Source organism: Schistocerca serialis, chromosome 4 (assembly GCF_023864345.2).
Source record: "Schistocerca serialis cubense isolate TAMUIC-IGC-003099 chromosome 4, iqSchSeri2.2, whole genome shotgun sequence".
Lineage (NCBI taxonomy): Eukaryota > Metazoa > Arthropoda > Insecta > Orthoptera > Acrididae > Schistocerca > Schistocerca serialis.
The window spans coordinates 195,614,904-195,631,387 of NC_064641.1; the positions used below are offsets into that span (position 1 = coordinate 195,614,904).

Below are 16,484 nucleotides of genomic sequence, written 5' to 3' on the forward strand. Positions count from 1 at the left end.
AGGATTGGGGAGAAGAGGAGTTTGTGGCACAACTTGACCAGAAGAAGGGATCAGTTGGTAGGACATGTTCTGAGGCATCAACGGATCACCAATTTAGTACTGGAGGGCACCGTGGAGGGTAAAAATCGTAGAGGGAGACCAAGTTATGAATACACTAAGCAGATTCAGAAGGATGTAGGCTGCAGTAGGTACTAGGAGATGAAGAAGCTTGCACAGGATAGAGTAGTTTGGAGAGCTGCATCAAACCAGTCTCAGGACTGAAGACTACAACAACAACAACAACAACAACATATACAAACAAATCAGGGATATAGCCATCAGAACAAGGTTCGCTCCTTCCTGTGCCAACCTTTTCATGGGTCAGTTGGTGAAGGCTTTCCTGGGATCCATATGTCCTCAGCCTCATGTGGCTAACCTGTTAAAATTTCCAAAATCTCTGAATACATTCTCCAAATTAAATTTCATATGATCCTATTCCAAATCCCATGCCACTTTACTAGATGTTGGTCTAATCCTTGCTGAAGGTCAGCTGCACACTTACATTAAACCCCACTTACAAACAACAGTACTTAGGCCTACATTTTAATAGTTGCCATCCTTTCCATGTCAAATGTTCCCTCCCAAACAGCCTTGGTATTCAAGGCAACATATTCGTTCAGATGAAGACTCCTAACAGCAGTACATCAGCATTCTCACCTCAGCCTTCACTGGACATAATTACCCCACCAACCCAGTTCAAAGCAGATTTCCTGGGCCATTACATCCAACTGTGGTACTGCTGATACCTCCAGAAAACAACTTAGGAGTGCACCACTTGTCTTTACTGTATTAATCTGTGACTTTGACAAGGCTGACTTCCTAAAATCATGTCCTGAGATGAGGCCCATTCTGTGTTAGATTTTTTCTACCACACCTAGAAGAGCTTTTGGTCACCTTCCCAACCTCCACAATATTATTGTCAGACCACATGCTCCTTTTGCACCCATGTCCCTACCCTATGGTGCCTACCCCGTACCGAGCGGGGTGGCGCAGTGGTTAGACACTGGACTCGCATTCGGGAGGACGACGGTTCAATCCCGTGTCCGGCCATCCTGATTTAGGTTTTCCGTGATTTCCCTAAATCACTCCAGGCAAATGCCGGGATGGTTCCTCTGAAAGGGCACGGCCGACTTCCTTCCCAATCCTTCCCTAATCCGATGAGACCGATGACCACGCTGTCTGGTCTCCTTCCCCAAACCAACCAACCAACCAGCCTACCCCTGTGACTGTCCTCGCTGCAAGCCTTGCCTTATGCACCCTCCTACCACCACCTACACCATCCCTGTAACTGGCAAAAAATATACTATCAAGGGGAGAGCCACCTATGAAATGACACATGTCATATGACATCTGTTGTATAAGTACAGTTTGGCTTTTTCATTAGCTTGACTACCATGAAGTTACCAGTTAGGATGCATGGCCATTGGCAGAGGGTGTGTACTGAATATCCTGTTGCAGAGTATGCTCTACAACATTACAGTCATGACCCCAGTGCCTTTTTTACCACATGTGCCATCTGGATTCTGCCCCCAGACATCAGTTATTCAGAACTCTGCAGGTGGGAACTGGTGCTATAACATGGCCTTGGTTCTCGCCACCCACCTGGCCTTAATTTATGTTAATTACTTTGGGCTCAGCATTTTTCACAGAAGCCATGTCTTTCTCCACTCTCTTTCAGTTTTCTACATCTTTCATTTTCTGACCTGTCAATTTTTTGCATTTCCTTTCCTCCTCTAACACACACAATGCACTTTGCTTTTTGTTCTTATCAACTTGTGCACAATGCTTTAGCAGTTATCTGTCTTGCATATAATCCTATTTTTCACCTTTAAGCTCTCAGGTTTTCAGATCTCATCTGGTGCAGTCTCCAACAATCAGTCTTTGTTTCCTTGTCATCCCATCTGGTAAGTCTCCTCCGACCCACGGTTCTGGGTGACTTTTCTAAATTCTACCCCCTTTTCCTAAACCTCACCAACCTTTTCCTTCACCCCTCTTCCTTCCCATCAACCCTTCTGTCAGAAGGAGCCATTTGCTCTGAAAGCTTGCAAACTGTAATATCTTTTACATGTGTGTTCTCCTTCCACTGCTTGTTGAGCAGATTTTTGACCCATCAAATTATATTATATTTTCAAAAACTGATTGTTTTTGTTGGTCTAATATAATAGGATAAATACAAAACCTACTCACCATGCTGCAACAGTAAAAAACATACAATAAAAGATGTGCAAACATGGAATCTTTTGGAGCCAGTGTGCCTCCTTCTGGGAGAGGCATGAAGGGAAGGGAAGATGGCTGCAAGAAAAGACTGGTGATGTTTAGGTTATGAGAAAAGTTACAGAATAGTCATACAGAACCACAGGGTCTTTTCTTTCCTTCTCATCCCATCCAGTAAGTCTCCCTGACCTTGGCTTCTGGCTGACTTTTTGTATCTCTTTGCATTTGTGAAACCTTACCAGACCTCTTCCTTCTCCTTCAATCCTTCCACCACTGGCTCTGAAAGCTCACTCATATTTTTTCCTTCTGTAGCTTGGCAATTAGATATTTTTATCTACCCTATTTATTAAACATTGATTATTTTCACTTATATATCAGTCTTAGTTCTACAAAATTTTTAATGTTTTCGTGGTTGTGGCTTGTTGACAAACTGCCTATTGGCTTCTGTCTTGGGTTTATCGGCCAACATTCATCTGATGATTTTACTGATGTTTCACCAGCACAGGTGGCTGGCATTGTCAAAGCTTCACCCTCCATTGCTGGTGGAGAACTGGAGCAGAGCTTGGGGCTGCAGACTACATATACCTGGTGCGCCAAAGTCCAAGGTCTTCTCTGCGGTCATTTCCAGTGCGGTTCTCCTTTTGCTACCTGCAATGGTTGTTTGCTGCATCATGGGAAGCTAGGAACTGTTTACCTTAAGGCTTTCTTCTTTCTTATTGAAGCTATTACCATGTTTTTGCATTTCTATAGCTTCTCTGACACATAAATAAAGGACTTGGGACATTTCATTGAGAAGCTGAAGAAACTAAAACTTGCACCAAACATCCTGGTCAGCTTTGATATTGTTTCCTTGTTTACAAAAGTGCTGCTCAGTGACCCTCTGGAGCACATTGGTTTCATTTTCCTGCAAGACAACACAAATCTCTTTCATGCATGTCTCACCATGAGCTATTTCATGTCGAATGGCAATTTCTATGAACAGCTGGAAGGCCTCACCATGAGTAGTCCTCTTAATCCAGTGGTGGCCAACTTCTTTATGGAAAATTTCAAAACACAGGCACTGGACTTCGCAACTTGTAAACATAAGGTGTGGTACAGATACGTCAATGATATTTTTGATGTGTGGAGCCATGGTGAGGAAAAGCTTGGTGACTTCCTAAGACACTTGAACAGCCTCCATGTCAACATAAAATTTACCATGCAAGTAGAAAAGGACAAGAAACTACCATTTCTAGATGTGCTGGTCATAAGGGGTGGCAAAAACCTGGGAGACAGTGTGTATCAAAAACTGACACACACGGACTGATATGTGCACAATTTATCAAACCACCATTTTAGTTTTTTCTTGCAGCCCTCTTCCTCCTGGGCCAGAAAAGAGGCATGATTAATACGCTTGTAAAATGTTCAGGACAAATATGTGAGCCACAGCACCTCAGACACGAAATGCAACACCTGGAAAGTGTTCTGAGGAGCAATGAGTACACCACAAGTTATATTAGAAGTGTAACAGAGCCAAACACTTGCCCAAGTGATAAATCAAAAAAAGAAATGTCAGGTACGGCCTTTCTGCCATACATTCCCAGAGTGGTGGACAGAATCAGCTGTATATTGGACAAACACAGTGTAAAGATGATTTTCAAACCAATAAAGAAGATCAAAGAGTGTCTTAGATCAGCAAAGGAGAAAAGGGACCCATTTGCAATGTCAGGAATGTACTGCATACCATACACATGCAGAAAAGTTTATGTTGGAATGACTGGATGATCAAACAACACCAGGATCAAAGAACATAGGTGACATTGTAGGTTTTGGGAGGTGGAGAAATTGGCTGTGGCAGAGCACGCAATTCGTGAGACTGCCAGTGTAGTAAAATTCAACAACATGGAAGTTCTGGCCATAGAGGCTGTTCAGAGAGGCTATAGAAATACAAAAACATGTGAATAGCTTCAAAAAGAAAGAAGAAAGCCTTAAGGTAAACGGATCCTGGCTTCCCATGCTGCAGCAAAAGAAAGTCCTTGGTAGCTAGAGGAGATCTACACTGGAAATGACCACGTGGAATCCCTCGGACATTGGCTCGCCAGGTACATATAGGCTGTAGCTTTGAGCTTGGCTCCATTTCACCACCAGCAATAGAGGGTGAAGCCTTGACAATGCCAACCACTTTGTGCTGGTGAAATGTCAGTAAAATAATCAGACGAATGTTGGCTGAAGAACCCAAGATAGAAGCCATTAGGCACTTTGTTGGTCTTAGTTCTGCTTCACATAATGTCTGTAGATTAAAATTATTTACATTAGAAAAAAAATTAATGATATTGTCAATGAACTATTGAGTATCAAATGGGAATATATGCCAGTCAAAAAAAAAAAAAAAAAACATATTGTGAGACACTGGAAAAACTGACCGTAATACTGAATGTTGAGCCAATAGCAATGCCCATCCCTTCAGCAGCTACTGAAGTGATTATTCCCACAACTGCAAAGAGCAGAAATCTGTTGAGCTCCATTGGTAGTCCTATCATTGCATAGATTATGCTTAGGAATACAAGGCTGAGAAAGACCTGCAGAAAAACAAAAGAATTAATATTAATAAATTTTAGTTGTATAGTATTTCAATATAGCATCTCTGAAAAACAAACTCAAAATTTGGAATACTAAATTACTTCACAATCATCAAATTATAAAAACTTTGTTACCATTATTGATTAACATCATATAGTGTGACCAAAAGTAATGAACAACAGATTCAGCAAAACATTTTCTGGCTATTTGAATATCATCTTGCTGTAATGTTTGTCAAGATCTCAGCCATTTACAGCACTCATATGTCACATATCCAAATCTTTTACTGAAAATGGCAATGCCAAAGAAGCATTAACCTTGGAAATGTACAAACAGTGAAAATATCAGTACAGTTAATAGTCTTTGCCACATGGAAAATACACAGTTGCAGAAAAAAGCCTTACAATAAGGTCAGGTAAGAATAGGGAACATCAAACTGGATGAAATTTGATAAGGATGGAATATTTTTTTAAGGTGGTTGCCAACAGTTGTTACATATTTTTAATATTCATGACATGCAGCTGCTAAATTATCTATTTGTTACTACCAGTTTTGGTCACACACCATCATCACAGTATAAAAAATCAAATATTACTCACAACATATGCTATGACATGTGAATAATGTTTGATCTTTTATACCATGAAGACGGTGTGAAAGCAAAGTTGATATTTAGTCACTTATTAAGCAGCTTATGATGCCCATCTATGGAGCATGTCCAAGTACATATTTTCTTTTTCAGTTCTACATAAAAATAGTTTTCTTATTCAAACTGCAGATTTGCTTAGACCACTAATAAATTTTAGCTACAATTCTTCTGTAAATTACATAATAGTAATATAATTCTGATACAGTAAACCAAACAGATTTTATGAGGTATACATATATAAATGAAAGAAATATATAAATGAAAGAAAATTTAATTGCAATTATTCTATACCATGGTTACATCATTTTGTGTATATGGCATAAAACAGTCATGTAGGGCATACATATTCTTGCTCCAGTTTTGTTTACATTAATAAAAAATTTCAAAAAAGTAATACTGACCCAAGGTTACATCATTTAAATACAATAATGCTGTTCAGAAGTTACCTCATTTTACTTATCCTTTTCTCTCTCTTCCTGTTTACATCTTTTTTTATACTCTGCCTGTTTACTTCAGTTCTTTTCATGTGAAAGAAATTCTCTGATCAAGTTTAAAGGGGTTTCTAATAGTAACCGTTTGATCAAATGTTTACACTTAACTTTCGATATGGCATTAGTGCTGAGTGGTGGCAAACATTCATATGACTTTACTGCAATGTAACCAATGTTCCTCTCATGTTAAGTTGTTTTATGCTGTGGCATTCATAATGCTGTGAATTTTTAGTGTGGTGGGGGTGTATAGTTACATTTTTGTTGAATGTATCTTTATGATCCTAAGTGAGGAACAGATTTTCATATAAGTACAAACTGTAGAAATTTAGTATCTTATATTTTTAGAATAAAGGCTTGTAGCTGTCTCTTGTCCTTATATTTCTTATTATTTTGTTTGTATCAGTCAAGGCACCCCATAATCATTCTGATTGCTCTCTTTTATAATTTGAATATTTCAATTGTATCAGTCAAGTGGCCCAATAAAAGACAATTAAACATCTTCATGACATGGATTGAAAGAATAATAACCATAGAAGAGAAAGGTACTAATGTGGAGCTTCAAAAAGGTGTTCTATAAACCACAAGTGTGTAGAAGTCAGCATCTTGTGAAAAACTGGTCACTAGAATTTTATGGTCCATAATAACATTTCACATGTCAGTAATACCAGTAAAGTGGGCTAATAATTTTTTCAATTGTGTCAACTTTGTAGTGATATTAAAGGAGAAGTTAAGCATTAATAATAATAATAATAATAATAATAATAATAATAATAATAATAATCTACTTCAATAGCCATTCTCTAAAAACCACCTACATGTGCATGACAGAGGGTACTTTCCATACCTGTTCTACTTGTTACAATAGAAGTTCACTCACACCCTCTTTACATTACCAAAAATTTAACCAACTTGTCTTTTGACATTATTCTTAAAAAAATTGAAACTTACAGTTCCACATGATGATTACCCTACTGCAAAGTTGTTTCCACAATGAGCCATATTATCTCAACAAATTACAGGAATGATGGTGCTTCTAATGTCATTGCTTTGAGTCAAGCCTTACAAGAAACTTACTAGTCCAGATCACATTCAGTAATATTTATTCCTAGTGATCAGTTTCAACAGTTAAGATTGTCATCATCTGATTTTCAAAAAACTCATTGTACATCCTGTTCCATTATGACCGTGTTATACATGCCATGTTGACATTATAGTGGACAGTATGGAGCACACTCCACACAAGTTTGTTAAAAATAAAAACAGGTTTGTCACAAATAAAAATAATTCATTTAAAAAACACATGGTGTAACAAGATATGTCTACACACATAACATTCCACTGATGCTTGTTATGTGTTGAATTATATAACTGCACATTTGTGCACATGTTTACATTTACATGATGAGTTAATACATCATGGATCCACATTCTTTGAAATGCACAATTCAACAAGAGTTGAACAAAACCAGCCATTCATAGGAATTAAAATTTGTCTACCTTTGACCGTTCACCGTGAACAATGACTTTGAGCTAATGTAGACAGTAAACACAGCAGCGAAAAGGTATTAGCTGAGGTGAGTTAGGTTACATGCAGACAGTTTTATGCCACATTTGCTCATTGGCTTAGCTCCTCACTGGTGCATTTCTGACCTACGATTATCTGGCACATTTTGTTCAGTTTGACATACCCTACCCAGTTATTAGCTCACTATCAGATTTTTTTCTGCACTCTGCATATAAGATCATCAGCTTCACTGGAAAACAATGATATCCTGTTTAGTGTAGTTTACTTGCTTTGATGATAATGTACTAAGTTAGTGTGGAAGTTTAGTCTTCCCATCTCAACAGTTTCTAAGTGGCTGGTGATGTGGAAATCTGTCAGAAGATACAAAGAGACCTAACAGACTATACATTTAAACCTCAAAAATGTTGGCCATTCACCACATTTCATACTGAACAATGTGCTTCTCATGTGCATGTACACTACAGTCATTCTTACATAATTTTCCGTAAATCCCATCACAAAGGAGCATGCTGACGGATGTGTAGTAAGTCAAGGTATAAATTAAAAACAAAAAGTAGTCTCAGAAACTACTCTGTAAAACTACAATTACACTAAAATACTCTGTTTGTGCTTGAATATGGTATAAATAACCATTATGCAATTTAGAACATGTGGCTTGGTAGCTCAGTTGGTGTCAGACTATAACAACAACAACTAGAATGAGATTTTCACTCTGCAGTGGAGTGTGTGCTGATATGAAACTTCCTGGCAGATTAAAACTGCGTGCCAGACCGAGACTCAAACTCAGGACCTTTGCATTTCACAGGCATGTGCTCTACCGACTGAGCTATCCAACTCGACTCACGACCTGCTCTCACAGCTTCAATTCCACCAATACCTCGTTTCCTACCATCCAAACCTTTTACAACAACAACAACTAGTACTACTTCTACTATGACATTTAGAAGTTCAGTTGTCAGTTGGTCCTGGGATTTTTCTACTACTCGTCATCTTGTTAACCTTTAAAAATGATTATTTAATGTGGAAAATGCTAAGTTTCACTGTGGTTTGGAATCCATTTTGGATTGGAGGACCCACCACATCTGTTTTAGTAAGATAGTTCCTAGGTCAGAAAAAGACAAGGGCATACAACCCCTAACAGGATAATTCTTAGTGAAATACTAGTGTGTTAAAGCGAAATTTTAGATTGAGGACAACTTTAATTTACCTTAACAATTAGCACATGAACCACAACATTAAGGAAATATGCTGGTTTTTCAGCTATGCTTGGTAGCTGTGTTCATTTACTTCTGCTTGCGTAATATTTATTAATATATCACTATACTGCAGGTTATTTGTGTGCACCTATTCATTACTCAATTTCTGGTCTTACACTAGATTCCTCTTACACCAAACTTAGACTTCTGACACCATGTTACATTAGCACCTAGATTTGCATCATACTGTTGTTGGTCAACACCGTGTTTTGTATATGGTATTTTAAGAGTGCAATGTTTTAGTTGTTGTCTTGTTTTACCTATATACATTACAAGATGCACTTCATTCAATGTTTTTGTATTCTCATTACCTAGAAATCAAGTGATCTTCTTTAAGCTTATTCAGTGGTCACATATTTCCACATTGTACTTGCCTTGTAACTGTTTTTGACTATATGCAGTAGGTTAATACAACTGATATACAGTACCACCTTTTATATTTTTACAAGAAGTTTAGTTCTAAAATTTAAAAAAATGTAAATAAAATTAAAAAGGAATTTTATCCCAATATAATCTGTTTACTAGCGTCACATAAATACAGGCATGAATGTACAGTACATAGTGCATTGTTTTGTATACTACTTGGATGTAACTTCTTCCTAATGCTGTATTGTTATGATTGTATTTCTATGTGTTTATTACTACAGTACCACCTGCTAGTCATTTCTAACATCTTTGGTTTGACTTGTGATCCATGTGGTGGTTATGAGCGTGAGCAGTCAGTGCAACATACATGATATTTTTTGTATTTTTTTTATTTAATTTTTTTTAATTGACATGCCAGTGTATCACTTTCTTCACATTCCTGGAATGACATGTTGTGACTTGACATTCTGTATTGCATATACAATGGAGATGTATTGAAGTGTATTTGCATGAGGTATGTTACCATTTGTGAAAATATGATCCAACATTATTACATCTGACCTGATAATGCTTGTAATTGTTGATCTATATGCTTTACAGATCCATTGATGGCAACTTAAATTTGCCAAAACCAGTCATCATAAAATGACTGTTGACATTTTCATGCCTATATTTCATATTACTCTAGACCATCCCCTTCTTGAGTGATATCCAGCATAAATAATAGTTTATTATTGCAATAAAAATTACCAAGGAGTTACAGTAAGAAAGATTTCTTATTATACTAAACACAATAATTTTCAGTTCTTAATACAGACAATTTGTGAAAAAGAGTGATTGCCTATAGGGTTTTTTGACTTTTGTTTTCAATTTACAGATGCTGCACTGGTCATATGCACACAGGAGGCTCATTAAAGATCTTTGTACCAAAATATAATACATAATATAAGTAAGAAAGTAAAATCATTGTAAAAATTGTCTTTATAATGTGTACTCTCTGTAGTTATGTAAATTTCACTTAATATACAATGTATTTCTGTTGTTAGTCACAAATACTGTTGATGACTAATGTACATAGAAATATGTGTGAGAATGGTAAGATCTCTGAGGAGACCTGCTGGAGAGGTGTGGTTTTCTGTTCACATAATATTCTTATTGATGTATTTTGCAGAAAACGTTGTTTGCCAAATTAGGATAGGTATTTTATTTTATGAATAAACTGGCAATGGCTTTTGCATTAGACTTAATCATTGTTGAGAACGTCAGTGTGGAAAATAATCCAAAATTGTATATCAATAACTTTGGGCACCCCAGTGAATAATATCACACAGAAAAATCAGTATTAAGATCTCCATAAATAAAGTGCCCCCAGTTAAGCCTGCTTGTCCCCCTTAGTAATCCCTCTGTTAAATAATACTTACAAATATTACCTTACAGTAGCCTGAAAACTGTTAGTACTACTCATAGTCAACTGCATTAAGAAATCTGTTACTACAGCTATTATGATATTCTATAAAATAGTAATTATTCCTACTTTACTTAAATAAATAACAATACCTCAAAATTCAGAGCTGAACCATTGTTGGGAATATACACTGTTTTCTTACTGGAACCTTGAACATGGCAGTTGCTGAAGCTGGCACCTCCATTACATCTCATCAGAGAAATAAATCATACTCTAGTCAAAATAACAGTGCGAAATATTTTAAACTGCCCTATATGTTTGCGAGAAAAACTTATTTGTTACATTTTCCAATTCATGAGTGCAATGAATTGTAAGGCTGACAAAATAAAATTGTTTTTCATATTGTTTATTAAATAGTAACAATTATCCATTGCAGCCACCCTCATCTGAAATGTGCAGCAATATGACCTCATGATACTAATACCATGTATTGTTATACCTTAAAGATTGGAACTGCAAGTGGGCAACCACATGTTACCACCAAGATAATAATATATTTGGCAACACATTCTGGAGCATGTCACGAAGGAGCTGCAGAAAGTGACAAGGCAAGGAAAGGAAATTTCAGACTGGGTTTTTAGTTTTAAGCAGAAGCAAATTATGTAGCAAGTATGTAGATGTTATGGAACAACTGAATTGTTTGCCTGAAAAATGTTGCAGTCAACACTTTTGTCAAAAGGGAGTTAGAGTTGGAATAGTGTTGTATCTGGCAGTAAGCATCTGCTGGTTTAAATGTTTGCACCCAGTGTTGTTTTTGTTACCATCATCGAACTACAAAATTCTTTGCTGTGGAGAACTATGTCATAGGCAAAGGCATTGTGGGTAATGATTGTAATGCTATAATAAAGTGTAAAATTAACAGCTGTGAGTTGAAGGACAATAAACACAAGGCACTCAGGTCTAGTGGATGTCCTTATATATCGAGGAGAAATGATCGTCTTCCTGGAAAATTGCCACCTGATAGGGTGAGTGTAACAATGCTGTAACTACTATCCATAATGATAAAAAAATCATAATACATTTAGCTGAAAAGTTGTATGTGTTAAATATTTTATAAGTTTCAATATAGTAGTGCAATACTTAGTCAAAACTGGAATGTTTTGAATAGTCTCTCAATTTTTCATGTGATTTTCATTTGAATGTGACAGAAGTTCAAAATATTAGTGCAGTAATGGAATTTCATTATTTTCTAGGAAGGAGTTCTCTACTGCCAGTTTTCATGTGAAGATGTATTGGCCAATGGTAACGTGTAACTCTTCTGGAGATTTTACACTCTTATTTATGACAAGCAGATACAATTTTTGTCTTTCCAGTGCATTGAGATAGCTGTTATGAAGAGACAAATGGAATAAACTATATCTCAGCACTATTGATAGCTTAACAGTATAATAATTTGACATTAGATATTGGGAAGGTTTTGTTAAAAAACACTGCATAATTTTTTGCACATTACACTTCACAGATTGACAAATTAAAGAGCATTTTGCCCATAGAATACAAAAGAGGAAAGTATTCCAAAATGCCTCACAGCACCTGGTATCATGACAAAGGCTTGTTGAAGAAATATACTGAATCATTCCAAGACAAGAAGAGTAATGTGCTACTTTTTAAATTGTAAGCAAGTGTAAAAAATAGCTCCTTTTTCGGAAGAAGTACCCTGGAGTAAATAGCATTGAAAATATGTACACAGATATTTTGAGAGGCAATTTGAAATTAAAATTAGATGTACCAAGGTCAGATGTGTATTGATATAAGGACAAACTTTTTATGCAGATGGTTAATGTACATTTTGCAGATGGAATTAAAAAAGCTGAAACAGGAATATCACCATGTCAGGAGTGAAGCAGCAAAGAAAATACTTGTCACTGATACATATGGGAAAAAGTGGAACCACAGGTAATATTGTACATCAAATGTATTTACAATTATGAATATGGACAACCATCAGTTATATAATGGGATGACAACAATGTAAATTTGTGCCAGACTGGGACTCGAATCCAGATTTCCTGCTTATAGCGACTGGTCTCCTTACCATTTGGCTATCCGAGAATGAACTACAGCCGGACCCAAACTTCCATATGTCATTAACCATGTGTCTGCAATCTATACTCATACATCCATTATGTATTTTCCCTTACGGGGGAGACATTTTACTTAAAAGTTGCTTGCCCAGTGTATTGGATAAATATGATATTGCAGTGCCTGTGTTGTTATGAGTTACAATGCAAACTTGCTTTGGACAGGCATGCATGTTAATGACATTTGGAAGTTTGGATCTGGTCATGAGTCATGCTCGGATAGCCAAATAGTAAAGTGACTGCTCATGATAAGCAAGAAATCTGGGTTTGAGTCCCAGTCTAGTACAAATTTGCACGCATGTCTGAAGGTACTTTGCATCATAATTTAGAATAACACAGGCACTGCAACATCATAGGTAATTTTGTGACTTTGTTTATCAATCTTCAGCAGGTACATTTCTGTCTACAGCTGAATCATTCTTCTTTAATTCATCAACTGTAGTACTCTTGATACTACCTGGCAATACCTAATACTGGGAGCAACACTGCTTCATGTGTCTTTGGTATGAAAGAAATCTGAAGAGAAGTTCAGGAGGGACATCTTCATTCATTCTGAAATATCTTCTAACACATTTCGCTTCAGCCCCTGATGTTGAAGTTTGGATTCTGATAATCTGATTTGACCATTACACAACTGGCAAATGATTATCTTTTTTCAAAATCTGATTGTCTGTGAACATTTCACTGCTGTACACCTGAAATTCCTTGTTACATACAGTGCATAGTGTCCTACCATATAATAGAAATTTTGTTCTTATAGGGAGGAAAAAAAGTCATTTCGTATGTATCGCCCAGATGATTGTATTCCAGTCAGGGCCAATGCCAAAGATACTCATTCAGAATAACTGAGTATGTCTGGCTACAATTTTTTTCTGATGACTCTGGTTTTCTGATGACTCTGATTCTCAAAGGGGATAATAAAGTCATAACATCATGTAGCTATGGGTTTTTCAAAGCATTGCAAAGAGGCTGAGAGGTACAGGGAAAGGAAATCTTCCCTCTCTAACATTTCACTTTTCACTATCTTCTACAGTAAACTTTTGCCAATCAAAAGGGCCAAGAAGAAAAACTTATATGATATGTACCAGCACATCCTAGCTGAAAAACAGTATTTCTCTAAGCAACTGTCAAGTGAATTTAACAAAAACAGTCAGTCCAGATCACAAATGATGTTCATTTATTAGGTAACCAGTTTCAGTCATAGGAAGTCCATCTTCAGGCCAGCATGTATGAAATTAACAAAGTAGGCCAGGAATAATACAACTATTCACCTTACACATGGTGTGCCAGGAGGAAAGGAGGAATGGTCGGTATTCAGGAACATGACAGGAACAATCAATTGAAGCAAAAAGTCTAGCAAATGTGGCCTGTAACTGCATACCTTAAGAGCTTTGAGCAAGCACTTTATCATCATTGAACTATGAAACAAATCTCTTCTAATGTAAGCTCTTTACTTTCCATATTTTGAGAGGTGGCAGTATGGACCAAAACAAGAAAACAATATTCAGTCAACATAGGCTCTAAAGTGCATACCTCAGAGCTATGAGCACTTGTTCATCTTAGCTACTGTGAAACACTTCTCTTCCACTAAACAAGTACTCATAGGTCTTAAGGTATGCATTTTAGAGTCCATATTTACTAGACATTTTTTCTTGTTTTGGCCTATACTGCTTCCTCCCAAAATATGGAAAGCAAACGGCTTGTAGTAAAAGAGATTTTTTTCACAATATCAAAGGTGAAGATGAAGAAGTGCTCTTTCATTATACATTTTAGAGCCCATTTTACTGGACTTTTTTGCTTCAAATGGTTGTTTCTGTTATGTCCTTGAATATTGGCCATCTTCCTGGGACAAATTGTATAGTGTTAAGTAAGCAACACAATTACAAAATAAAAGTGCAAGATGTATACACCTATTGGCGACACATGGAGCTGATATGCAGAGCCATTATATGTGCTAACACAGTGGTACTAGCTAACAGGCACCTCCTAGCATGTGCAATGCCTCCAGGCATCACCAATGGGTATATACATCCTGTAATTTTATTTTATAGCTGTGATACTTACTTAATGCTTCTAAGGTGAATAACTGAATTTTTCCTGGCCTGCTTCATTAATTTAACACTTTTATATTTGTCTGAAGATTATCTTTCTATGGCTGAAGCTGGTTACCAAAAAATAAACACAATTTGTGAGCTAGACTGGTTGCTTTTGTTAAATTATGAGAAAAGATAACTGCTATTGCAGTTATGAATTTCAAATTATTCACAAGTGAATAGTGGATTTGTATATCTGTTTGGTTAAACCTATTGACTGATTGATTGATTGAGGACTGAAAACATAATGCTGAAGTACATGTTTAGCACAATTGCAACAGTGATGGTGTTAAATTTTACAGTATCTTCTGCTGCTGCTTGTACAAATTTTTATTCCAAAAGACATTATACATATAATTTATTTCTATAATTCATATCTACAATCACAAAAATTGTCATCATATGATCACTTTCAATCCATAGTGACAATCTTATTATCTGTTTAAAATATAATATCCTACCAGGTTTTGAACAGATCTGAACATGGTCACTGTGGGCCAACATCTATAGTCTGACACCAATCTTTGTGATCATAGACTTGGATTAAAGAAAAATTCTATATATCCTGTATTACTATTTTTATTTGAGACTATGTCACAGCTTGTAAAATATTGTGTGTTTTGACCTGTTTTGCTGTATTTTCTGAAAATAAGATTTCTATTTCTGTAATGAGTAACACTGAAACCTCTATGTGTTTCAGCAGTACAATGTTTTAACTGCATAGATACAAAGTTTTTCATTCAAGAAAATTAAAATAATCATATTCTTTCAAAGTTATGTAAGAAATGGAATAATAATTGTTGCTAAATATATGCAGACTGGCATTTTACCTCATATATACTGCCTGTATCAAGAAAGCCAAAATAGGTAGGCATCAGTTGTTTGGTCTCCTCTAAAATTTGCCTTGATTCAGTTCTCAATTTATCTGATATGAACAAATGATGAGGGAACGGTGCTACTGAGTGTGGGGTCCAATATAATTTAAATGTGAAGCAAAATGTTAAAAATGTTAAAAATTATACTACAATAGTAAAGACTGCAAATACACCTAATAAATATATATTTAGGTGGAAACACAAACTGTTGTGTTGGCAGAAGAGCCAACACCGTGTTACTAGAGGAGGCTGAAATGCACGCGTTTTAGCTCACGTAGGCTGGCGTGAGAAGGGAAGAACTATACTGATGTGAGGTCTGGAACATGACAAGGAATTAGAATTCAGAAAGCGGACGTAATTCGTTTGATACTTAACTTTAATCCATTAATGATGAATGTCGCTCTTGACGGTACATGATTCACAATATTGTCTGTTCAGAATTCATTCTAATTACTGAATATGGCGCCTTGCTAGGTCATAGAAAATGACGTAGCTGAAGGCTATGCTACACTGTCGTTTCTGCAAATGAGAGCATATGTAGGTAGTGAACCATTGCTAGCAATGTCGGCCGTACAACTGGGGCGAGTGCTAGGGAGTCTCTCGACTAGACCTGCCATGTGGCGGCACTCGGTCTGCAATCACTGATAGTGGCGACACGCGGTTCCAATGTGTACTAATGGACTGTGGCTGATTTAAAGGCTACCACCTAGCAAGTGTGGTGTCTGGCAGTGACACCACACAAACTATGTAATCAAAAAATACTTCTTACAAGAGTATGACAATGCATAGTCTTAGTATCATCAGCTTATTAGTGCTGTGAATTTGACCTGAAGATGGTTGCAAGGAACAGCTGAAACTGATTATAGTGTAA

At 36.6% G+C, this 16,484-nt stretch overlaps 1 protein-coding gene across 1 annotated transcript in view; it reads right to left on the reverse strand.

Annotated features, from left to right (window-relative positions):
• Positions 1 to 16,484, reverse strand: part of LOC126475297 (ATP-binding cassette sub-family G member 1) — a 498,031-nt gene that overhangs the window by 7,428 nt on the left and 474,119 nt on the right. The window contains exon 11 of the mRNA XM_050103060.1: positions 4,656 to 4,811. Within this exon, the coding sequence (XP_049959017.1) occupies positions 4,656 to 4,811 (156 nt within the window). The remainder of the gene's footprint in view (positions 1 to 4,655; positions 4,812 to 16,484) is intronic.